The 26,772-nt window shown below is 38.5% G+C and overlaps 1 protein-coding gene across 5 annotated transcripts; it reads left to right on the forward strand.

The window, feature by feature from the left end:
- Positions 1-400: 400 nt before the first annotated feature.
- Positions 401-24,803, forward strand: LOC122652281. 5 transcript variants are annotated; one of them, XM_043845981.1, is made up of 9 exons: positions 401-586; positions 715-950; positions 14,184-14,331; positions 14,460-14,610; positions 14,746-14,871; positions 14,973-15,053; positions 22,750-22,942; positions 23,276-23,546; positions 24,197-24,712. In XM_043845981.1, the coding sequence occupies exons 2-9, from the start codon at positions 759-761 to the stop codon at positions 24,436-24,438; spliced, it is 1,404 nt and encodes a 467-aa protein (XP_043701916.1). In that variant the 5' UTR covers positions 401-586; positions 715-758; the 3' UTR covers positions 24,439-24,712. The 5 variants fall into 5 exon arrangements, 2 of the variants coding, with proteins under 2 accessions (XP_043701916.1, XP_043701915.1); XR_006331574.1 differs by lacking the exon at positions 401-586 and having other exon boundaries at positions 598-950; positions 24,197-24,540; positions 24,707-24,803; XR_006331576.1 differs by lacking the exon at positions 401-586 and having other exon boundaries at positions 598-950; positions 24,197-24,540; positions 24,712-24,803.
- The last annotated feature ends 1,969 nt before the right edge of the window (positions 24,804-26,772 follow it).

The following is a 26,772-nucleotide window of genomic DNA, read 5'->3' on the forward strand; positions in this document are numbered from 1 at the left end:
GATTTAGAATGGACATATGTTACATAAAGAAGCATGAGGGCCGGAAAATTCTCTATCCATGTGGGTGGATGATCCGGACTCCGTACTTGGTAGTCTATACTGTTATCCACGTGGTAGAAGAGAAAAGAAAGCCTCTATGTGGAATTAATGGATATTTCTATTTTCCTTTTGCCGACGTGGCATTTTCAAAATGGTCAGTGATAGTGATAGTGGGCTTTTCCGCCTTTTGCCGGCGTGGCATTCTCTAACAGACTCTTTTCAAAACAAGACCGGAGAGTATCGGACGCCAAACTGGATGAAAACCGACCTAATTATCCACGTCGTCTCCTCTTACTCTTGTTGGTGTGTGTCTGTGAGAGAGAGACACAGCGCCCTCCCCTCCAACACACAAAACTTGGTCACTCCCCCCATTTTTGATTGAGCGTGAGAAGCAGGATCTGTGTTTTGTTTTTCTAGGGCTCTTCTCGCATTTGTTTGAGGTTTTCGTTGTAATCCGGTTTGCGGAATCTCCGGGGCGCCCCTATTTTATCCCCCCTTGAGGGCTCTAGGGTTTATGTTGCAGCATTGGTTTTCGTGATCTTGTTTGGTCCGTTCCCGCCCTAGTCCAGATTTTAGGGTTTAAGGGGGGACGGGGGAGGTGTACTTAGAGCTGCTTGACTTTATGTATACTGAGAGGCCAACGGATGACACCTTTCTCTTGTTTCGTTTCCTGAGATGTGATTTCCCCGTCGCTTGACTGAGTTATTGGGGTTCTAGATATGGACGGAAGGTGGATTTCTGTCAGCCCTCGACCTTGCTGTGGTCGCCGGATTTTGGCTAAGAAACGCCCGCGCGTTGATGGGTTAGTGAACAGTGTGAAGAAGCTGCAGAGACGAGAGATATGCTCCAAGCGTGACCGTGCTTTTAGTATGAGCAATACCGAGGAACGTTTCAGGAATATACTTCTTCAGGTTAGATTCCCTTTCAAATCTTTCCCGTTGTCTGGTTACTTGTCCCAACCTTGTTTCCGGTTTTGTCTATGTATTATTACTATCAGTTCCGTTCTTCTACTGTTGCTTTCTAATCTCCGGCCCCTCTACTTTCCCTTTCCTACTGGCTCTTCGGGTGTTTAACTTGTCAAGATCGACCGTTATGTACAACACAAATATATGTTCAAATTCAAGTCCCCCCCCCGGCTCAGAGCAAGTTGCGTCTACAGTTCAAGCTCTCGACCTGGTTTAATCACTCTGAAGACCTGAGTTGTTTTTATGCCTGATAAGTACCAAGTTAAGGTGCGCTGCACTTTTAGTGACATTGCCTTGGCAATTTTCCTTTGAAATAAATTCAAGTAAAACTGGCACGACATGGTCATAAGGGTTTAGTTGCTTGATCTTTCCCTCTTTTACCTTCACCCATAATCGGATTTATATCATCCCAAATAGTTTTGATGCAGCTCATTGTGTTGAATAACTTGTCTGTCCATGAAAGCATTTAGCATGGTCTTTCAATTGCTAGCTCGCACTTAAAAAATGGAGTTCTTTAGTCCAATTATAGTGGTCTGTGATTCACGGTCATTGAATGTATAGTCATCTCTTTGTTGGAAAAAATTGGATAAGTTGAATTGGATGAAATTATAGTCCAGCGTAGTCAGTTTATATAGTTCAGCATAGTCAGTGTAATTAAAGGATAATGTGCCGTTTTCGGGTCTTTCAGCTTTATAGCATTAAAATTTTGGTAATAAAAGCTATAAACTTCATGGCTCACTGACATGGAGATGAGGAGGACATAAGCATTAATTAAAAGAAGGGTTTCCCACTTCTTCTTAGTTTTCTGGTTAGAGAGTTAGTGTTATTTTTATTTCTCTTTTATTTCTCTTTTATTTCTCTTTATATATGATGTAATTTTCCATCGTTGAAGATAAATTTGAGAATGAATTGAAAGTTGAGTTTGAAGAGTCGTGTGGTTGTGGCTTGTGCGATCTTCGTCCTCCCCCTTCTTATGCAATTTCCTATCTTCCTTGCAACTCTCAGTTCTTCTCAAAATTCCTCCTCTTTCTCATTGGCCCTTCCACCAATTTGGTATTAGAGCTGAAGTTCCCATAGCCCTCCCTGCCAATCTCTCGCATCCCTTTCTTCTTTTTCTTCTTCTTTATCCCCTCTCTTCCGTTACTGTTCTGCTATACGACCAGCAGTAGTGGAAAAAAAAAACCCTTTACTCCAGGCGACCACACCTCCCCTTTGTTTCCACCCTCTTAGCAAAAACCAACCCACCTTCCCTTTCATTTTCTTCCTCTTTGTAACAGCGAACCCAAAACAAAAAAGAGTCGACTCTGTGGAAGAAGGTTGAATTAAAAAAAAAAAAACCAGACCCACTCCTTCTGTCAATTCCAACGACCCACACATTCCTGGATTCCCACTAACAAACCCCATTCGCGTCTCTTCTGATTCCCTTATAAAACCCCCAACCCACCACCCCTTCTTTGTTCTGCTAGAACCCAAAAAAAAGAAAAAAGGAAAAAAAAAAGGAAAAAGGAGTGAAGAAGAGAAGAGAGAAGGTGAGAAGCAGGAAAAAAAGAAAAAAAGAAAAATGAAGGAAGCGTACTTGATTTCCGCCGTTGCTGTTGTCGCAACTGGAGCTATTGTTGAGGTTGAAGTCAGTCTTCGAAATCAATGTCTCCTAGTCGCGGTTGCAGTTGCAGTCATGTAACGAGGTCTCACTGAGATCTCGGTATTATCTTGGTTTTTTTGAAGGTTCGAGACGAGACAGCATACAAAATAAAGAACCAACATCGACTCTACTGAGATTTTGTGTCTTGACCATGGATCTAGCATGGCACTTGTTTTGCGTGATAGAGGTGAGATAAGATTGACGTATTTTACATTTTTACATTCCTAATGCTTATTTAAGGTGTTTTACATTTATTGTATGCTTTCTACTAATTATGTATAGAATAGGGCCTATCAGAGATTGTGCATGTTGTAACCTACCAACCCATGTTCTGAAGTCAAACTCCTGTTTGGACTTTGATTTTTCAAAATTAGATTGTGCCATTGTGTTTAAATGGTCCAAAATAGGCTGTATACCAAGTTTCATGACCTAACTAGGTAAAAAACCCACCGAAACCAAACAGCAAGTTCAACAAAAAAAAAGGCATCAACTCGCCGAGATCTTGGCCCAACTCGATTATCTGCCTTGCAGAAACTAGGTCCGAAACCGAGACCTTGAACCATGGTTGCAGTCCTTGTTAAGGTTGAGTTCCTCCACACTAGTCTCCTTCAATTCCAACATGTCTTCCTTCTTCGCCGACTTCCTTGCTGAGCAACAGAGTAGTTGAAGATATATATATATATATATCTTAGGGTGGAAACATTTTGTTATGGTGGAGAGTGGGGAGTGAAAACACCAATGCAGCAGAGAACGACCACATGAATCAGAATCAACTTATTAAGACAGACGACTGAGAAAGAAATGCTCCGCGTTCTCCATGTGGTTGATCTTAGCGTGCTAGCCACTGCTTCATTTCGTATAGTGATAATGCTTTCTCTTTCTTAGCGCTCCGCCCCGCTGAGAATTCTGTTTGCGCGGCTTTCTCTTATAGGTCTATTTTCTCTGACTTGACTTAGCTTGACCTACTTGACTATATCTTTCAAAAGATTAATTAAAAACTCTACTTCCTTTTTCTCGATCCTATGAGAATCAAAAGTTTCGATGGGATCCAGCCCCTCTTCTAAGGTTGCCCGCTGCTCGTCTAAAAAATCTTTTATCGCTTCAACGGGGTTTATGTATATATATATATATATAAAACAGAGTAGTTGAAGGCGATTTGGTCTTATTTGCTTTTTTCCCACGATAAGTCTCCTATAAAAACCCATATTCCCTACATTACCCCTCCTTTACTTGTTAGTTACCTTTAGTCTTAAATTTTTTCTTTTCCTGAATTAACCCTCCCCTCTATTCTTATCTTTGTTTGTCCTCTTTTTTTAACTTGTTTCCAAGTCTACCCTTCCTATTCATTATACTCTCTTTTGTGAACTTACCATAATTATGATACTGCCATCTAATTATGATTTTCGCTTTATCTACAATTCTGCCATTGTTATCATAAACCCACTACATCATGGAGGTTGATCGGTACAATTTACTCCTTTTGATTAGAGATGATCTCCGTACACTGCAAGCAAAACTTTGTGATCTCCATATACGGCTTCTTGATTTCAAGATAGGTTGTCGGGAGCTTGCCAATAATAATGATTTTCACTTTATCTACAATTCTGCCCATAGTACTAAAACTCGCGAAATTTCGGTCGAGATATCGAATATTTCGAGTATCTCGACCTGTCCGAAACGAAACGCAAGTCCGAAATGAAAAAATGCAATATTTCGAATATTTCGGAAATTTCGGAAATCTTGGTAATTTCGGTCATCTCGTTTCGAAAATTTCGGAAATCTCAGACATTTTTGGCATTTTACACCCACAGAAAAATACCATATTTCGACCGAGATTTCGACGAAATTTCGGTATCTCGGAAATTTCGGTCAGACCGAAACACCGAAACGAAACGAGATTTAGTACCATGATTCTGCCATTGTTATCATAAGACCATTACATCATGGAGGTTGATCGGTACAATTTACTCCTTTCGATTACAGATGATCTCCGTACACTGCATGCAAAACTTTGTGATCTCCATATACGTAGGTTGTCGGGAGCTTGCCAATAATAATAACCACTTCTATGATAAGGTGTCAAGCATGATAGAATCTTCCAAAAGCGGATTAGAGGTGGCCAACAAACGTGACGATCAAGCTGAAGTGAACGGTCAGATCAAGGTTGCAGTCAGATGTGAAATCCCACGATCAAATTCTCATCAAAGAGATGTCATTTGCTAACGACCATTAGAAGATCGTGACTGTTGATCATGAGATGTGTTGGATCATTGCCCCATCCAAGCCAATGTTTGTAGGTACCGATCAAGTGGTTCTGATTCTCTCGTTTTACAAAACTCGTGGGTGAGTTTTTCTCAACACAGGGGGGAATTGTTGTAGGTGCACTACCTTGGACCAACCCAAACCCATTAGAGAACCCAGATGGAGATGAACCGGGTCCAGTTTGAGTTTTTGGATCTAATAGGATTTTAGGAATCTATATTATTTGAGGAAAATAATGTCGTTTTTACTTTATTTTATTCTGTTTGCTTTATAGGATATATGGTTTCCCAATTCTTCTTAGTTTCCTTAGTTGAATTAGTTCCTAGTTAGAGAGTTAGTCTTATTTTTTAGGAATATTTTATTTTTCTTTATATATGATGTAATTCCCCATCGTTGGAGATGGATTTGAGGATGAATTGAAAGTTGAGTTTGAAGAGCTGTGTGGTTGTGGCTTGTGCGATCTTCTTCTTCCCCCCTTCTTCTTATGCGATTTCCCCTCTTCCCTGCAACTCTGAGTTCTTCTTAGAATTTCTCCTCTTTCTCATTGGTCCTTCCACCACCACACCCCCCCCCCCAAAAAAAAAAAAAAAAAGAAAAAGAAGGAAAAAAACGATGAGGCGTGGCCTTGTGCTCCCATTAGAGTTCCTAGATTGATTGCAATATGGCCCCATTCCTAGGATTGCCAAATTATGAGGCGGGAAGGGAAGATTGGAAGTATCAAGGAGAACTATCATATACAGTTATTGACATGGTTGTCACGGTGTCTAGCCAATCCTAGGTGTTGGAGGGAAAAAATCAAGGCGACTCCCTTTCAGCAAAGGGTGGGACGTCTAATGCGTCGCCTCTTAACAACTATGGTTATTGAGGTAGCTACCAAGAAGAAGAGATTAGTTTGCTTATGGATTTCCTTCAGCACTTTGGAGTTTCTTTCCCTGTCTGGTCGTGGGTTGGACTAGGGGTTACTTTGTTAATTGATGAACTTTTGACTCATGACCTCTTAAATTCTTAATTGTGAGGTATTGTTCTTTGCTAACTGAGCCCAAGGGGCGAGTTGGTGGGTATTGTACTTTCCTTTTCAGTTTATGTTTATTTCTAAAGATTCGTAGTTGGAGTAGATAGTTACCATAGGCTGACAGCAGGGTTATTTAGGGTGTTTTCAGTTTAGTTTTCAGCATAGAATTAGGTGTTCCTCATGGGAGTGTGATTTGGAGTTGGGTCCTAGTTAAGTCTATGGATAGATGTAATGCCACATAGGTGATGCCATTGCCCATACCCATGATTTCATATGTTAATGAAGTCCAAATTTCCCCCCATATGTACTGCTGTAAAAGAGTTTAATGCACTGCTAATCTTGAACCATTGAGGTTCGATGGGTGATAAGCTTGTGAGTTGTGACCATGGTTCAAAATCCCGCGATATATCGCCGATATTTCGTTATATTTTGGATATCTCGACACTATCGAGACGAGATGACCATACGAAATGAAAAAAGTCCAAATTTTGGTATATTACTTAAGCAATGTGTATTTAACTATTTATACATTAGGGTCCAACCGTATACTGTCAATCAAGGGTACAAACCCAAAACACCACTTTGAGTTCATTTTTTTGCAATATGAAGGTTTAAATGTGTTTATTTAGCTTAAATAAGGGTGACTATGAAGTATCAGGCCTTAATATGGCAAAAAACCCACCGAGATGGACTGCTGAAATATGGCTGAAAAATACCATATTTCGGCGAAATTTTAGTAAATTTCGGATATTTTGGAAATCTCGACCTGCCCGAAATGGCGAGACAAGATGAGATCTTGAACTATGGTTGTGACAGGATCAGAAGTAAGGAATAAAACCAGTGAATCAAGGGATCAGATTCAGGAAAAATTCTTGTCAAAGGCTCTAATTGGATGAGAGAATATAAATATCAGAAATCAGGTTTGAACTTCGAACCAATGGGGCATCCTGTGTCGAACTGGGCATTCTCATTGGCCAAGCGAGAAATCTACATGTGAGCCTAATCTAGTACCTATCGCCCTACTGGAAAGGGGTGGCAATCACAGTATTGTAAGACTAGAACCAGAATAGGTCTAATCCCAGGCGGGATCAAATAGAAATCTCCAAAGAACAAGAAAGAGAGCAATGGGATTCCCAAGAGAACAATGGGATCTCAAAAAGTTGGTTGGAGAAGAATGATGAGATCTCAAAAGATAACCAAAAGAAATAATCCCAGAGAGTGATAACCTGTTGAAGCAGCAATCAAGAATAAATAATCCTGAATAGAGAGAAACTGATCAGAATAGAGAATGGAGTCCGAGCAGCAATCAGGGTTTTGAGAAAACCCTAGATTCTCCTATATCAATGTTTGGATTGCTCTTGTTGATTTGGTTGATGGAGATGTACTCTGGCAGCAATGATCTTGATGTAGTAACCTGCAAGAAATCGATGTGACAATCAGTTGAAAAATCCCAAAAGCTTGTAGCACTCTTGAACTCGATTTGACTGAAACTAGGGTTTGGAATCAAGAACCGATGGAAGGCGATGGGGGAAGGGAATGGGGAAAGGTGGGGTTGGCTATCTCAGCCTGGGCATCTCACCCATCTTGTCTCAGGATTTTCACAAAGGCTGAAGCCAATATTTCATTGATGAAATTCGTGTACAATGCTGACCTCTCTTACAAACTTATATAGAAGACTCAAAAATAGACTTAGGCTGCATTTGGTAATACTTTGGAAAAAAAAAAACGGTTTTGGTGTTTTTCTGTGTTAGTGGCACAAAAAATGGAATATAATGTTTGGTAAGGCCGGTCTGTTTTTCCGTTTTATAAAAACGAACCGGACTAAAAAAACAAGTAAAAACAGATTTGGAGAAACACCAAAAATCATCTTTCTCAAATGTAAAAACATTTTGAGTGAAACAAAATGGGGGAAATATAGAAAACCATTCCTGATAATTTCTACACCCTAGCTCCAGCGACATCGTCTTCTCCAACGTACCTGTGAGGATCTTCTCACCTCACCTCAACTCTCACAGTTGTCTTATTCAGAGCTCCCTTTCACGGTTGTCTGCGAGCACCATTGAAATCAAGCTCGTCTCTCTTCAAAACGTACCTGTGAGGATTATACACCCTAGCTCCAGCGACTTCGTCTTCTCCAACGTACTAGTGAGGATCTTCTCACCTCAACTCAACTCTCACGGTCGTCTTCTTCAGAGCTCCCTTTCATGGTTCTTCAGTGTGAGGTACAAACTCCTCCCCCCCCCTCTGTGTGTGTGTGTGCGATCCTTATGACTGAAAGCCTTGGTGCCTGATACTCTCATACTCCTGATTTTTGCAAACCTGAGGGCCCCCTCCCAGCAGCCTCTCACTCACCCTCTCCCTCTCCTTATCTAGAATCTAATTTCATCTATATTTAGGGTTTAGGAACTGAAATGGGTTTGCTCAAAGGGTACCTATTTGCAGGGTTGAGGAACTTAACATAGAATCGAACAATGTGGGTTCACGAAATTGAGTTTTGAGTTTAGGAACTGAAATTGAGAGTAGCAGGCACTGAAATCTGAGTTAGATTTAAGATTAAGATTTCAGAGCTTACAGATGAATAATTTTTTTTTTTTTTTGGTTTCGTATGCTGCTGCATGTGATTTTCTTCAGTCTACTCATTATTTATATCATATTCTTCTATTCCAGGTCAGGTTTCTTCATTATTCTTTTCTTAATCCATCTTCTTTTAATCCACCTCTAAAATTCAATTTCTTTAAATTTTTCTTCATCGTATTCTATTACTCTGTTTATTATTTATTTTCTGCTACTAGCGACCTTACCGACTAAGAAGAAATTGATCAATTTCTTTGTCGTAGGATGACCTAAACCCCAGTTTACCCAAACATTGCCTTAGTGTGCCATTGTTCATATTAGTGAGACTTGTTATACCAGACTCTTATCAGACTAGGAAAGTCAAATAATAAAGAAAACATACTCAAAACAGGACTCTAACTAAACAATTGAGATAAGTCCCGTTTTCCTACTTTCTACCCATATTTTTGGCCCATTAAATTGGCCAATTACGAATAAAATCCATGGGATCAAAGTCCCAATACATATATGACCCAACCCAAAGCTTATTTTCTTTCAATATAATAAACCATTTAGGTGACACAGGGTCCAATTTTCATTTCTTTCATTTCATTTTTTTCTTTCTATACCATTCTTTTCTTTCCTTTTTACGTGACATTTATCATGCAAAATATCATCGTAATTCACTTAATCATTTCATGCTTGCAATACTTCATCTTATTCTTTTGGTCATATGATGCATTTAAAATAAAACATGCTAATCAACACAAGAAGGGGTGGTGGCCAAATTTCCACTCACCTCAATGTCCTCAGGATAAGATATTTGGGAAGAATTTCCCGCTAGTGACTCTCGCTTCCGGTTGCGTCACCTACATTCACATCTCTTTTATTTTAGGGTTTCATCCCAGTTTTGGGACTCAATCTACCAATAAACTTGGTCTAAAATTCACTTTAAATTTTTAATACTCATAATCATTCATACTTATTTAAATATATTTTCCTTTTCGTTTTCGTTTTCCTTTTCCTTGTTTTAAAGCTTACTAATAGTGTTCTAATAATATTATTTTAATCCTTCTTGGTGCATTAAGCCTACACTAATTATATCTACTCTTAGGTTATACATATATTAGGTCCATCTAATATTTGTTCAAGTCCGTTAATTAATTTGCTCTATGCACATCTATTTAATTTATCTAGTCTAGTCCACCCTCTTTTAATCATGTTTTCACATTGCTACATCCCCTCGTATGGGTTCTCTACCACCTATGTACATATTTCCCTTAAGGTTGGCCCAAGCTAGGAACCTAATTTACATGTTCTTTCACTAAATTTATTTGTCTAACTTTTCAGATTTGAGTTCTATTATTGAATTTAGCTATCCTTAGGTTCCAACACGATTTTATCTTACTTTAAGCTCGTCTCTTTGGTTTTAACTTAAGTCCCTTGATTATGATTTATTGGGTAGCTTTTTATATATACCTTAAGCCATTAGAATCTTAGAATACATGTACTTAGGTTTTTGGTAATTAGAATGTGTACAATGTATATCTTGGGCCTTATTCTGTCAAATCCCATGAACTTATTTCAATATACAAGCATTGTAGCCATAAGTAGGCTTCATGCTTTTTTTTGGGGAGGGGGGGTAAATTACAGATTATCCCCTGGTTTTTGAAAAAACTCAAATTACCCCCTCTACAGTAATGGTGTTAGTCTGCTGTTAGTTATTAGTGTGAAAGGACTATTTTATCCTTGTACTAAAACATTAGAATTAAATTTACAATACTACCCTTCAAAATCTATGTTTGGATGTCAAGGGTAGTTTAGGGATTTAAATTGATTTAACTGGCTGACATCAGCACTTAACAGCATAAAACTAACGTTAGGGACTAATTTGTCATTTTGGGGTCTAAACCAGGGGTGATTTGAGTTTTTTCAAAAACCAGAGGGTGATCGGTAATTTACCCTTTTTTCTATGAAAAAAAAACAGCTTTGTAGCCATAAGTAGGCTTCATGTTGTAACCAAACTAACTGACAACTTGTCTTTAAGAATTCTGAAATTATTTGCATAATAGTCCCATAGATACCTATAACAGCTTGTACATGATTTCCTAAAATTCATGAATGAGAAGTCCATATTACCTACATTGTTAATTGTTATGTCATGCATTAGATTGGCATAACCTCTTTCTTTCGTAAATCTTATAGGGTTCATATATGTGATTATGGTTCTCAAAATTCTGCTATATATATATATATATATATATATATATATATATATATATATGGGAGAGAGAAGACTACTTGGTCGTGTGGCTCCTGCGCTAGTGTGTGGACCAATGTGAACACATGCCCAAGCATTAAATATGGTGGATGGGGTGGTCATTTCACCACCCATGTGTCTGGGCGTAGGGAGCGTGACCAGGCAGCCTTCTTTTTCCCTCTCTCTCTCTCATATATATATATAAATAAGTATACATAACTTCGTTTGTGTAAGTGTTGTATTCGCTCCGTAGTTTGCTGGTAAGGCAATGAGATGAATTCGTGGAAGTGGCAAGATACTAGTGGATCTGGAGAAACCCGAATTTTCATGGGTATCATCATATAATTACTTAGCTTAGGTACCATATGAGCAAGCCCGGCAAAAACCTTGTATGCCATTGATGTAGTCCTAGATTGGTAGGAGACCAACTAGGAGCTAGTAAACTAGGATCTGTTATGAACAGGTGAATCAGCTAGGTCAAAAAACAGGTTCTTGCTGAAATTAGGGTTTGGTTAGGGTTATGTCAAGTCAAGGTAGGGGAGTCTATATCAGTGAAGGTCCTGAGATGTTTTGATGGATGGAAGAGTGTAAATTTGAATGGGCAGCGACTTAGGTTTAGGGTTTCAGGTCGTGGAACAGAGGAAAAGAGGGGGATCTAGGGTTTAGGATGGGAATTTGGGGCTAGGGTTTGGATCGATTATTCCTAGTGTAGGGAATGAAATTCGATTCAGGTATGGTATGTTTCTGATGGTTGGATTGGTCTATAAAGAATTTGGGTAATGGGATGATCTCTAGAATAAGGTGGGATGTTGTGGTTTGAATTGGGGTAATGGGAAAATAGCTTGGTTCGAGTATTCCAATTGGGCGGGAGAATATTCTATCCAATTATGTGAAGGTGGTGTTTGCTGAATGGTTTGTTAAGAATTTTGGGAGATGGGTGGGAAAATTAGGGTTTTGGGGTGGTTTGGAGGATTAGGAGAAGAATAGGTATCCTCAAGTTTCTCATCTTTGAAAAGAGCATTCCCTTCTATATTTCTGCAGTTCCAATCCTTTCCTCAAAAGTCTAGTCACTACGAGCTGTCCCTGGTTGATTAAGAAGGCCTTGGGGATGTAGAGGATTAAGAAAAGAAGATTGGGGATGGGGATGATTCCAACTTACTGTTGTTGCAAGGGTAGCTCAGTTGGTTAGAGGATCTTGAATAAATCTTGAATCTTGATCTTGAACTTGAAGGAGATCTTCAAAGAATTGAAAGAAAGCTTCAAAGAACCACCCAGGCTTCACACCGCAAGGTGTCGATTGGATCAAACACCAATCCCACCAACGAACCACCTGGGCTTCCCACTACAAGGTGTCAATCGGATCAAATGCTGATCCCACCAGCCTTGATCAAACGCAAGACAAAACTCTTCAATGGAGAAGAAGAGCAGCAAAATCTTTTCATTAGTATCAAAATTCGTGTTCAATGCTTGCCCACCTTACAACCTTATATAAAAGACTAAAAAATAATCTCCTACACTAAAAAGGAAAGGCCTAATCCAATCCTTAACCTATTAGGTAACTTAGACTGACTAGGAAATTGAATAGACTTAAAATAGAATCCTAACCCAGCCCAACTAGACACTTAAATTAAAGTCCGAGAGAATAAAACATAAAATAAAATTAAGGATGAGAAATAAAACAACTAATCCCGTATGCAACCCTATTACCCATACTTTAGGTCCATAAAAGTGACCTATTACATCGAAAACAAGCCTATTTTGCTGATGAATCTGCATCACATATCAGCCCATTAAATTTCTTAAATCATTATGTGAAACCATATCTACTGCAACAATTTCACTAGTTTATAGCCCAAGACAGCATGCTATGTATATTTACATTCCCAAAACAACCTCACCAATTACAAAAACTCTAGTTGATAGTGTGAGAGCATATTATATATTTTTTGCATACTCTAATTAGTGACATATCAAGCATACTGTAGGCCCATATAGGAGCCCATTACAAATCATTACTATAGAGTATAGACCATAGCCATGGTCTATCTTCTTCAATCTTTGTTTTCTTCTTCATTCTTTCCTTTTCATATCCCCCCCTTTTTTCTGTAAAACAGGCTGTTTAGCCACATGGGCATCACCACCCACCCACACACAAGAGCACAAGAGAGGGGGGTCTCTCTTGGTTTCCCCTCTCACGCACCCCTCTACCTTTTTTTTTCTTCCCTAAATTCTCTCTCTGTCTCTCGGTTTCCCCTCTCACACACCCCTCTCTCTTCTTCTTTTTTCCCTTTAAATTCTCTCTTTCTTTTTTTTTTATTTCCTAGATTCTCTCCATCTCTCCCTTTCTCTCTCTCTCTCTCTCTCACTCTCGGTTTACTCTTCTCACACACCCCTCTTTCTTTCTTCCCCCCCCCCCCCCCTAAATTCTCTCCATGTCTCTCCTCCTTTTTCTCCCTTCCTTTGTCTCTTTCTCTCATGTTTTCTCTCCCTATCCCTCCTTTTCTCTTTTCTATTTCAGAATTCTAACCCAAAATTTTCCCCAAAATCCAAAATCAGAAAAAGAACACAACTCCCTCTTTAAGCTCTAGCCCTTCAAATCCTTGCTCCAAGTTCTCTTGCTCTTCAAGTTGCAGCCACGATCTCTCCAAAAGCCCTCTATTTCCCTCTCTATTCTTTCCTCTTTCCTTTCTAAAGTCCTTTCCAACTCCAAAGCAGCAAAACAGAAGGAGGAAGATATACGTACAACTCACTCTCTTCCCCTTTTTTACTTTGCCAACTTTAATCCCATCCCTTAGAGCATGCTCCATCTCTTTAGTGTCCAATAGAATTCCATCAAGCCATGCTCTTGGTTGAGTCATGTTGAGCCAATTAAACCACATGCAACCAAATAAAACCAAACAAACCCCATGAACCTATTTGAATTAAACCCACTAGCATAGTTTAATAAATTTATTCAAGCTACTATACTATGACATAAGTAGTCAATTTTATTAACCATAGCCCATATGCTTATATAGTGTAAATATATCAACATAGGTATATTAATAATCCATTATAATAAAATTTAAATTAGCTACAAAAATTAATTTTCCGTTCTTACCCTTTGGTAATCACATGTCCCTTGTCGGCGTCCGCCAAATCTGCCTCCGATTTGAACCTGCCGACATAAAAAAAAATTTTAAATACTAGTTTAAATTGCGGGGTGTTACAGTCTATGGGCTTATTTTTATTTCAGTAATGAGTAGAAGCTTGGCTCTTCTTTGTGGAAAACTGGGATGTGAAATGAATGGAATTGCATTTCCCTTATTTCCTAGTAGTCATCTCTCGTGTGTCAGAGTAACATGTTGTACTTCTTGTGTTTTTGTGTGTATGCATTATCCCTTAAGTGCGTAATATGTTGGACTCTCAAAGCTGTACTTGCAATAATTTGTTCCATTGATTTTGCATCAGGAGGAATATGATACTCATGATCCCAAGGGACATGGTTCCTTAGTACTACCTTTTCTGAAGAAGAGATCAAAAATTATTGAAATAGTTGCAGCCCGTGATATCATCTTTGCTCTTGCACATTCTGGTGTTTCTGCAGCTTTTAGCAGAGGTAGTGTGATTGTTCAATTGGAATTTGAAACTTTATTTAATATAAAAAATTATTACCGAATATCGTATTAAATAATCTAAACAGAAGAGGTTTTGTAATGCATGTTTTGTTGTCGGGCTTTAATGCAGAGACAAGCCAGAGAATATGCTTTCTTAATGTGAGCCCTGAGGAAGTCATTCGGAGCTTGTTTTATAATAAGAACAATGATTCACTTATTACAGTTTCAGTTTATGCATCAGACAGCTTCAGTTCTTTAAAATGCAGAACCACAAAGATTGAGTGCGTTAAACCTCTCTCTCTTATCTATTTTTCTACCCTTGAATTTGCATATATTTTGCTCTTCCTCTCTAACTTATACTGTCTGCTACTATATTTTATTTTCTTTATTAATATTTGCTTATCCAAATGGTGTAGATATATCCGGAGGGGCAAACCTGATGCTGGTTATGCTCTTTTTCAGTCTGAGTCATTGACGTGGCCAGGGTTTGTGGAGTTTGATGATGTAAATGGAAAAGTTCTCACTTACTCTGCACTGGATAGGTGATTTTTTTTTTTTAAAAACTCTCATGATGTAGTCCTTCCTGAGATGGTATTGTATTTAAGATTGCTACTCTGAAGTCCCTTCTGTTTTCTTTTGTCAGTGTATACAAGGTATTTGATTTGAAAAACTACACATTGTTATATTCTATAACTGATAAGGATATTCAAGAAATTAAGATCAGGTTTCTCTCTCTCTCTCTCTCTCTGTCTCTATATATATATATATATATCTCCCCCTCCCTCCACGACACACACACATAGAGAGACTGGCAAATGCATGATTCCTCCTCTTTCGCTATTTCTAGATAAAAAAAACTCTTTTCATGTTTTATTACTCCGACACAATGGGCATTTCCTGTTTCCATCTGGTCAGCTTATGTTATCTTGATTTCTTAGTGCATTGACATAATGTGCACCTTTATCTTGTACATACACTCGTATGGAATAATAAAACATTTTGCAATCTAAGCTTAGGTTATCCCCTTTTTTTAATCTTTTCTCCCCCTCTTTTTCCACATTGGAGACTCAGGTAATTTGTTTGCAACATTCTCTTTCATGTTTCTTGCACAAATATATGCATAATTTCATCGTGTCTCTTTTTAAATTGCAAGTTGAAAGAAGGAAATAGTTCCATGTGCTCCTGACTTCTCTTCCATTCTAAATATGAGCTTGGATTGGATCATGGAAAGGGAGCATGCTTATGTACTTGTTAGCAAAAGAAATGATCGGTGAGTGTTTACTTCATGGTAGGTTTTCTAATAGGTCTGTTGAGGAGTACCATTTGGTATTAGCTGGTCCTGAGAGTAAACATGTGGCTCAAGCCTGAGGACTTGAGTGAATAATTTTAAAAAAATTGGATAGCAAAATATGGGTTAGAGATTCAGGTTAGTTGCAAGTCCAACTACAAAGTGACATACCAAGTATTATATGCTTTTGGATTGTCTTAAATTTGGAGAGAAATGCCTTGTGCCCCTGATATTTTAATGAAGTTATATACCATCTTCTTTTCGATTGTGCCTTGATAATTGCTCAGCTTCCAACCTTCTTCCATGTTAATATTATTACAAATAACTTATCGTAATAGCTTGCTAGCCCCCCAAGCTTTGCCTAAAAAAAGAGAATTGAAAATTTGGGACTATTAGAGTAGGGAAAAAGATTGCTATGCTGCCGGAGTGCAATTTCACATTCATGTGGATTTTTATGATTTTCTCTCTCCTGCTTTATATATGTGTTCCCCATATGAATGATACTTTTTTCATGACAATTATTGGTGTAGCGTTCAGATTCTTCCCACACTGGCAGTGTGGGAAACCCTCTCCCATTAGAGTAGCAGTGAATAATAAAAATGATGGAGAGATTGAGATAGGATCATGGTACTGAACTGCTTCCATGTCCACAAGTGTCTGGCTTCGGCCTTCAGTTTGAAATGTACTTTTCTATCCAATATCTATGATCTAGGATTAAGTTTTGACCATTACTCATCCTGCACAAGAGGGTTGAGGCTTTGGGTTAGGGTTTTGCCATGGGTTCTCAACAGTCAAGATTAACTTGTCCTATAAATTTCTCCCTTCTGCATTGTTTGCCGTTCTTGGAGAATCATTTTCTGCTCAAGTGACAAAGTAGCCGTCTTTAATTTTAAGAATGTTGGACTGCCTCTAGGAGGTGAGAGACAGGGAGAAGATAGAGGGTAGGTGGGTTTATGGCTTCATGAGCTGGATAATGAAGTTGTGCAATAATTGATTGCTGGCTCTGATGATTCGAATTTCAGTTTTCTTTTCAAAGCACTGAGCTTGAGAAAGCCAGCCTAGCAACCCAAATAATTCAATGCATATCCTTTGTTAAGTCAATCTATTTCTCAATGCGTCTTCTTGTGGAAATATTTGTCTGTATGGAGCGTGAATGCTTTCCATATGGCTCTTATTATTGCCCCATGGCAGATCACGTGTGGCCCAAATTTCGTAGGAAGGTAGGGCCACAATCATGTGAAATAAGGCCTTGAAAAGCTACTTAAAGTAAAGCTTTTGGAGAAATGGTTTAAACAAGTCAATGACTGAAAATAGAAGGCAAAATGCCAATACATTCTTAGTATATGATTGAATTTGGCAAAGACTAGGTGAGCCATATTGGAAGGCTTTCCTATCTGGGCTGTGCAAAGGACCTTTTGCCTACTTTTTGGATGATTTAAATAATCATAAGTCATGAATGCTGGCATGCATATCTCTTAATCTACTTTCTGCAACTCTTTTTCTGGGGGTTCTATCTATGTAACAGTGGTGGAGAGCCGGTTAGGGAAGAAGAGGGGGAACTGGGAAGAATCAGAGTAACAGGGGAAGAGAGGAGAGGGGAGACACATGCACTGCACAAGCACTCTCTTGAGCATTCTATCAATTTCAACTTTCAATACTCAATTCTCTACTCTTCTAGGGCCCGTTTGTTTGCCGGATAAAGTGGGATAGGTCAAAAGGGGTGGGAAAAGTATACTATTTCCCCACAAAATACCAAGGATCTGTGTGTTTGGATACATGGGGTGGGTAACTTCCAGACAAACTCATTAAATGCATTTATTCTTGTCTGGTGAGGTGGCATCCCTCTTTTTTCCACCCATTCACTTTCAGAGTCCTACCAAAATGGGTAGGACTTTGGCACTATTCATGGAAAAGTTACTTTTGAGTCTATTTCTCTCCTCTTCTTATTTCTTTTATTTCCCATGGAATCCCACTCCATGTCCATTTCCTCTTTCTTCCATTAAATCCCACCCCACTACAAAATGCATATTCCATTATTTCATTTCCTTGTCAACCTAACTCACAACATGTGGGACCCACCCTCACAAGTTTCCCACCCCTTTTTATCCGGCAAACAAACAGGGCCCTAATGTATTACAATGCATATATAGAGAGGACTCTTGCATAGAAATAGTAACCTAACTAAAATGGAAACAACTTAAATTGGTTAACTACCCAAATAAGCCAATAAGAATAGGAAACTACCCAAGAAATCCCTACATAATCTACCCATTCAAAATAAAATAAAATAAACTAAAAGATTGCATCCTAAGTGAACTACCAACCCTTGCCAGACCAGAAAACCGGTTTAGGACCAATCCTTGGTTTGGGCCTCCAAAGTGGGTCATGTTGGTCCAGTCAGGCTAAGGCAACTGCATCAAACAGTGTGTCATGGGTCTTTAGCTGCAATTACTAGAGAGTTGGGTGGGGGGAGAGGGAGTTCCTTAAGGCACAAGATGAAAGGAGAGTCAAACTCGTGACCTCCTGGGACTCTGCACACGGCTGGTAAGACACTAACCAACTGCACTAACAGCTGTCTTCACTTTCTGGAACTCTTATTGTGTTCTGAAATTGTGAGAAAGTGCGTTTCCCTGTAAGTGATGTGCCGCCTCGGCCATGAGATGGGAGTGACAAGTAGGCAAGGGTTCTCGCACCGTGGATGATTGTGGGTAAAGAAGCTAGTCCTAAGGCATAAGATTAGATTAGAATCTTGGAACATTGGATCTTTAACAGGTAAGAGTCTAGAATTGATAGATGTTAGGAGGAGAGGACGGATTAACATAGTTTGTGTTCAAGAGACTAGATGGAAGGGTAAAAGAGGTAAGGAGTCAGATGACTTTAAACTTTGGTATACCCGGGGGGGGATAAATGTAATAGAATCGAAGTGGGCATTGTTGTGGATAAAGATTTAAGAATGATTTGGTGGATGTTAAAAGATTTGGTGATCGGATTATACCCATCAAGCTTTTGTGGGAGAAGGGAGGTTGTCAATATTAATTAGTGCTTACGCCCCCCATGTAGGATTGGATGAAAGTAGCAAAGTCACAATTTTGGGAAAACATTGATGGATTAGTTTAAGGTTCTAGTCAAGGGGAAAATATTATTATAGGGGTAATCTGAGTGGACATGTTGGTAGAAATCGTAGAGGCTATGAAGGTGTACGTAGAGGATATGGTTTTGGAGAGAGGAATGAGGAGGGGATTTCAGTTTTAGATTTTGTTGCGAGCTTATGATTTATTCATTGTAAACACATACTTTGAAAAGAGAGAGGAGGATCTAGTTACCTTCAAAAGTGGGCATCATAGTAGCCAAATAGATTTCTTTTTAAGTAGAAGGTCTGATAGGTTGTTAAGTAAGGAGTGTGAGGTTATACCAAGAGAGAGCCTAACCACACAACATAGATTAGTGCATAGTTCGATCTTGCCGAGTTTCTCGGTTTTTCGAAATCCCGAGACGAGATGGGGGTCGAGATTGCTATTATTAGGATTTAATTTTTTTTTGAGTTGTTTTGTGTTAGTTCAATTGAACCGGTTCTATATGGTTCAATTCAAGTTGCAAGTAATTGTTATTAAGTGTTTTAGTTGGACTGGATTAGAATTCTACAAGTCTAGTCCTGTTTTGAGTCTGTTTGCTTTATTATTTCACTTCCTTTTTATTGTAGGAGTCTAATTTTGAGTCTTCTATATAACTTTGTAAGGGAGGCCAGCATGGTACACTAATTTTGATTAATGAATAGCTTTTGCTGCTTTTCTTCTCCATTGAAGATTTCCTGTGTTTGATTAAGAAACCTCTTGTATATGATCAAGGAAAGGGATTGGTGTTTGATCCAATTGACACCTTGCGGAGTGAAGCCCGGGTTGGTAATCCTTATGTTCATGTTCTTTTGCTGCTATTATTTTATTGGATTCTTCTCTTAATTTCTACCATTAACAAGTTCAGACCTTGAGCTTTCTGCAAATTCCTATTCAACCTAGGATTTATACATTACATGTTTTTTGAGATTAAGCAATCCAACCGTTAGAAACAATCCAAAATTTGACCAGTGTTCTCAACCCAAAAGAGGAACTCAACTCTGGTTTGGTACATATAAGACCTGCTGATCTGTATATTCAGTGAAACCTCAAAAGTGCCCTTGTTCTTATATTTTACTGTTTTACTGAACTATTCACTGAATCAATTTCTTTGATTCTATTAATCTGTTTTGGCTGATAATTATACCCTTTGATAAATCCAATATATTTCTGTTCTATAATCTTTATTTTGATTGGCCAAATTACAGTTTTACCTCTATCCTATTGCTATTAGGATTCTCCCATTTTTTCTGTGTTGATGTATACATTGATGCTGCCCTTTCCTAACAGTTCGAACTTTTAGGTGAAATGGTAGCGAACATGGTATCGGAGCAGGAAGGTCAAGTGGTTGACTCTTGGGTAGTGTATCGGAAAAGTTTTCCTGACATTTCTTCTCCCTTGGTGCTGCACGAAGGAAATGCCGTGTGAGTTCCACATGCAAGGACCATGGGATCTTGGCCTACACATGCGGGGGAGTGTTGATGTATGTATACATTGACGCAGCCTTCCATAACAGTTCGAGCTTTTAGGTGAGACAGTAGCGCGAACATTCTGATCCAACCATTGGATCAACTTCAAACTTTCAGTAACTGATTTGTGTTATTGATCAATTTCCTCTACCCTTATATTGAACTCGATTGGAGTTATAGGACCATTTAACCATCTGATTTGTGTTATTAATCTCCCCAAATTTGGATTTATTTCTCTGAGAAAATAACTTGTTTGGCTACTGTTTCAAAAGAGCGTCCTAGTGCATGAGGCTCCCGCTACTGCAGGGTCTGTGAGGGCAAATGTATGCAACCTCACCCCCTGTTTGGCTATTGTTTTGATCATTCAAATTCAGTACTACATTAGTCAAACATCCATTGAGACTAAGAAAACTAGTTTTAAGACATGGCAAAAGATGGTAAAGTATTAATAAGGGATGAAGATATTATGAAGTAGTGGAATGAGTATTTCTATGGTCTTCTAAATGAGGACATTTCGAATAATAATGCCCCAGAGGTCTTTGTTACTCATCACAACACCACTTGTCATTGATATATACGCAAAATTAGGGTGTCTGAAGTAAAAAAAGCCTTAAGACAGATGAAAAGATTATTTCCCTAACCTACTAAATGAATACATTTTAAGTAATGGAGTCTCGGAAGACTACATTACCCATCAATACACCACATGTCGTAGATAAAAGGCTTACCCAATGCACAAGGCTCCTGCCATTGTGGAGGGTCATAATGTACACAACCTTACCCTTGCTTCACGGAGAGGCTGTTTCTAGACTCAAACCCGTGACCAATAGTTTGCAATGGAACATCACATGTCGTAGATATATACGAAAAATTAGGGTGGCTTTAGTAAAAGAAGCTTTAAGGAGGATGAAAGTAGGCAAGGCACCAGTTCCAGATGAGGTCCCAATATAAGTGCGGAAGAGAACACAAAGCAAATGCTAGATGAATGGAAGAGAAGCATTGTGGTTTCGATTTATAAAACAAAGCTCATATTCAGAGCTGCAATAACTATAGAGGCATAAACTATTGAGTCATACTTACGAAATTATGGGAGAGTTATTGAAACTCATCGGAGACAAGAAGCTACTATTACGGAAAATCAATTATGTTTTATGTCGGGAAGATGCCACGATAGAAGCTATTTACTTAGGAGACTCATGACAAGATTTCGAGATTACAAGAAGGATCTTCATATGGTATTTACTGACCTAAAAAAAGCTTTTGATAGGTTCCCTAGAGAGTTAATCTGGCAAAAACTAGAGAAGAGAACTGTTTCAAGTAAATATGTGGACATAATAAAGATATGTATGATGATGCGGTGACAAGTGTAAGAACTATGGGGGGTCAAGGTAGTGAATTCCCAATTACAATTGGATTACATCAAGGATCAGCTTTAAGCCCTTATTTCTTTGTGCTTATCATGGATGATTTAACCAGGGACATTCAAGATAAGGTTCCTTGGTGTATGCTTTTTGCTGATTATATTGTTTTGGGGAATGAGACAAAAGTAGGGATTAACACCAAGTTGGAGTTATGGAGACCAACCTTGGAATCAAAAGGTTCTAACAAAGTAGAATGACGAGGGAGTATTTGGTATGAAACTTTGGTTACACTAGGACGGATAATGAGGTGGTGAAAATTGATGAGAGGGAGATTCCACAAAGTGATTATTTTAGGAATCTGGGATCAATCATAAATAAAGAAGGTGATATAGAGGATGATGTTTCACAAAGAATTAAAATATGATGGATGAAGTGGAGAGGTGCATAAGGAGTGTTGTGTGATCGATGTATTTGTTTAAAACTTAGAAGGAAAATTTTATAGAACAGTCATACGACCGGTATGATGTATGGCGCGGAATGTTGGGTAGTTAAGAAGCATCATATATATAATTTCAGTGTAGCTGAGATGAGGATGTTGAGATGGATGTGTGGCAAAGTTGGAAGGATAAAGGAACGAATGATCATTTTAGAGCTGATTTGGGAGTAGCTCCGATACATGATAAGCTACGAGAAAGTTGTTTGAGGTGGAATGGTCATGTTGAACGAAGGTCTTTGGATACTCCTGTGTGGAGGAGTAATTTGATTCAAATTGAAGGAGCTAAAAGAGCCAGGGGCAGACCTAAAATAACTCTAGGAGAAGTGAGGAAAGACATGCATAGTTTAGGTTGTGTATCAAGTATGATCGATGTAGCCGACCCCATTTAGTTGGGCTTAGGCCATTTGTTGTTGTTTATTGTGAATGTTTTAAAATATGACGAAATTTTCTGATGACAGGTGATTCATAATGTGTTAAATTTCTGTAAGATTTTGTAATGGCTTTACTAATGTTTGAAGGTCTTTACAATCCATTTACTTATGCTTGATTTATTAGAGTTCATTTGTTTTCTTTCTATTTTTTCATTTGTGATGGATATTATTGAGCTGCTTTTAATTATCATTCTGGCATGCGCATACATGCAAATATAGTTATCCTTCTCAATGTATCCCATTTTTTTTGCGTTTGTTCTTACAGTCCGGGTATCATGTTGTTGATATTTGAAAAAGCTATTAGCCATGTTCCACTCAAGATTCTATCGATAGAGGATGGCACTGTTCTTAAGGCTTTCAACCATTTGCTTCATCGAGATAAGAAGCTGGACTTCATAGAGCAGTTCAATGAAAAGCTTCTTGTGAAGCAAGAGAATGAAAATCTTCAGATTCTTGATGTAAGATTTTCTTTGTATTTTCTTATTAATTTGGCAATAAAAAATTTTCTCATGGGTATACCAATGCCAGATCTTCTAATTAATACTACAGATTGTTATAGTTTCTTTGAGTTTTCTCATTAATCTTTCAGATTCTTGATGTAAGATTTTCTTTGTATTTTCTTATTAATTTGGCAATAAAAATTTTTCTCATGGGTATACCAATGCCAGATCTTCTAATTAATACTACAGATTGTTATAGTTTCTTTGAGTTTTCTCATTAATCTTTCAGATTCTTGATCTGTGTTCATGATCCACGAATTTATCACACTTTATCTGTTGGTTTTCGTATAGGTTCGTAATGCTGAGCTAACAGAAGTTAGTAGAAATGAGTTCATGACTCCGTCAGCCTTTATCTTTCTGTATGAGAATCAGTTGTTCTTGACATTTAGAAATCGGACTGTAGCTGTTTGGAACTTCCGAGGAGAGCTAGTAACTTCATTTGAGGATCACCTCCTATGGCACCCTGATTGTAACACAAACAACATTTATATCACAAGTGAACAGGATCTTATTATTTCTTACTGCAAGGCCGAGTCTGATGATCCATCAGTGGAAGGAGATGGTAAATTTTCTCTGCTGATAATATTCTTTGGGGCCCATACGCTTAAGTTGTCACTTGGCTTTCATGAATTATAAAAATGATTAAGAAATTTGGAGTTATGGTTTTTTTAACGTAATATCAGGTTTTCATTAAGCATCACCCCTCTTTAAATTTTCACTACGAGCCTCGTCGATTTCTTACAAGGCGTCGCTCCAGTTGGAACATTATTTCATATGAACATTGCGTCTCATATTTGATAACAGCTGATACCTTTGTTGACCATATGTACTTGTCCTGAGTTCTGACTCATGTGTCAGAAACTCCTCTCCAATTCCTAAAAGCGTGCAGTGCAGCAGTGCTAGGTGGAGATGTTGACACCTGGCAGCTCGGACATCTAATGGTCCGAGCTTATTGACCTTTTTTTCTTTCTTCTTGAGCTTGACACCATTGGATGTCCAAGCTGCCAGGTGTCGACATCTCCACTTGGCACTGCCACACTGCACACTCTTGGGGAATTGGAGAGGATTATTTGCTGTCTTTCCTTTGCAAGTTGGTCAACACATTTAATTATTGAATGTTGGTCATCTTCTGCTGGGGGCTAAATAAGATATTGTAACAGGAAAACAGAATTTATGGTATTGTGCTAACTTACATTTGATTCTTCTTGGAAGCTGGTTCAATCAACATCAGCAATATCTTGACTGGGAAATGCCTCGCTAAAATACGTGCAAATAACAGGAGTCAAGAAGAGTGTAGAATCAGTGACAGGTTGAAGAAGCGGTTATATGCTTTCAGAACTAGGAATCCAGTAGCAGATGCTTTGGAAGATATCACCGCACTCTTTTATGATGAGGAAAGCAATGAAATCTTCACTGGTAACAGGCTTGGTTATGTTCATGTATGGTCTAACTGAAGACAATATGTTCCAATATTTCTTCTGGATCTGATGAGTGTTACCCAAAGGTGATGCATCATCAGGCTGGCTGCACCTTTGATGAAAGAATTCCGTGGCACTGTAAGTGTTCTTGTAGTTTATTTGTTTGCTTGAATTTCTGTAGTTCATTTTGTTGTTTTTCCCAGTTTTGCCAAAATTGATTATTGAGTGGAACAGAACTGTACTGATGAGGTTAGATTTAGTTACAAGTTAGGTTGAAGCATTTCTGAGAGGGTTTTCCTCCCAGGTTAGAGTGATGCATCAAAAGTCAAAACTGCCTGATTAGGTCTGGTAGGGGTGACAATGATCAAGTTGCGAGGGTGCAAACCACGCACTTGCAGACGTTATTTCCCTTAAACGTAATGTGATGAGGTAGGTTGGCTCATCTGGGTTGGAATCCGTTGGCACAGACTTGGTTAGGGCTGCAACAGGATCGGGTTGGGCCAGGCTTTTTAAAACCCCAGCCTAACCCTAAGTTCCCTTAGTTTGGCCCAGGGCCGGCCCTGATTCAGGGCCTAAAAAATCCAACCCTGACCCACCCTCAGGGCCAGGACTGGCTGACCTTGATTGGCCCTGACCAGGGAGAAGAAGAAGACGCACATAGATGGTTAGCAAATGAACATTTTCCACATGATAGTGAATTGAAAGCACAGTAACAATAATTTAAGGAAACCAATTTTTTTTTTAGTAACACCAGACTTGTATAGCTCCACAACCAAAAGCGTCTAATAAACACAATGTAGAATCTCTACTTGTATGGATTATGGTGCATTTCTCTAATCAGATCAGGATTCTTTGTTTTAATCGTAGAAGGATTTTGCAATGATATTGTAATTTGTTGTCAAAGTATAACATGATCATAATATGAATATTAATCTAATGCCTTTTTGCATAAATTAATTTGAAGAAAGCAACACAACTACTTAAATTCATGCTTGACCCATAAGAGCATACCTGGAAGAATATATTCTGCAAAATTTGGTTAACCTCTACCTGACATGGAAGAAGTATTTTTTGGATTTTCACATCCTTTTACATATAAATTGGAGGATGGAAGCAATTGCACAAATCTTTATTCACTATTCAAATGCATATTTAGCTGATGTATTATTTTCAGTTATTGATGATCCCATCAAGTCCAGCGCAACATTTAAAAGTATATTACTTCTATCAAACAAGAAGATAGGGCTGGGCCGGTCTCAGTCCAAGGCCTCAACCCTGGCCTGGTCCGTTCCTGACTCGGGGCTGGAAATTCCCAGCTTAATCTGTGACCCACCCTCAGAGCCAGGGTATCTCAGCCCAGGCCCTGTTTGTGCTCAAGGTGGGCTTAGGCTGATAAGGCCAAACTTGCACCCCTAGTATCGGTCATCCGATGATTTGATGGTTGTGCCCTGTTTGAATCAGGATTAGCAGGGATTGGCTCAGCTAGGTGCATGTCTAAGAATTGCATTCAAGATATTTCCTGCACATCCTATCATAGGAAATTTTGGCAGATAGACTTGCAAAGTTTTCAAATTTGAGACATTTATAGGGTATATGTAACTCTAAATCACTTTGATCTTCATGTAGAGTCATTACTACTATCGTTTTTATTTATGATCTAGCAGGCCACTGGTGATATGCCTTTGAATACACTTGGTTGAAATCCTATTTTCTGGCCACCGAATTCTTAAACAAGCACATGGCTAACAGTGAGGATCACATATTTGTTACTGGATTCAAAATCATGGTCGATGACAGCCCCATTCAGCAATTATGTGCCCTAAATATTGGCCTCGCTTAAGGCAGGAAAACAGGGCACCACGTCGATTGGTTTACTGTGGAATTAGATGTTGAAACTGTATTATTGGCTCTGTGCCCCATTGGCCTCGTGGTTTAATTTTAAAATAAACTTGTCTATTTCATTGTTTGTTGTACTCCCTAATTGAATTTTGTACTATCTTTTGCATAAAGTGATCCATAACAGGTATTCTACCATATGATAATGACATTTCAAAGGTGATGAAATTTCTTGAAAATAGCTTAAATAAATGATCGAGGTTTAAAGAAATGACAATGGGATGGGGGTTTTGGATCAGGTTTTCTTTTTTATGAGATATTTTTTCCTAAGATTCTATCTTTGTTTCCAGGGAAATTCTTGTAGAAGGAAAATGCTTGGTTAAAATTAGTATTTTGGCTGCGTTTGTTTTGATGTAAAATAGTGAAATAGGTGCAAATGAAAATTTTACCGTAAAAATTAAGTTTTTTCCTGCTTTTTTGTTTTGACCTTTGTAAAATAGTTAAATAGGTGCAAATGAAAAAGGAATAGAGCCA

This window comes from Telopea speciosissima, chromosome 2 (genome assembly GCF_018873765.1).
Source record: "Telopea speciosissima isolate NSW1024214 ecotype Mountain lineage chromosome 2, Tspe_v1, whole genome shotgun sequence".
In the NCBI taxonomy this organism is placed as follows: Eukaryota; Viridiplantae; Streptophyta; class Magnoliopsida; order Proteales; family Proteaceae; genus Telopea; species Telopea speciosissima.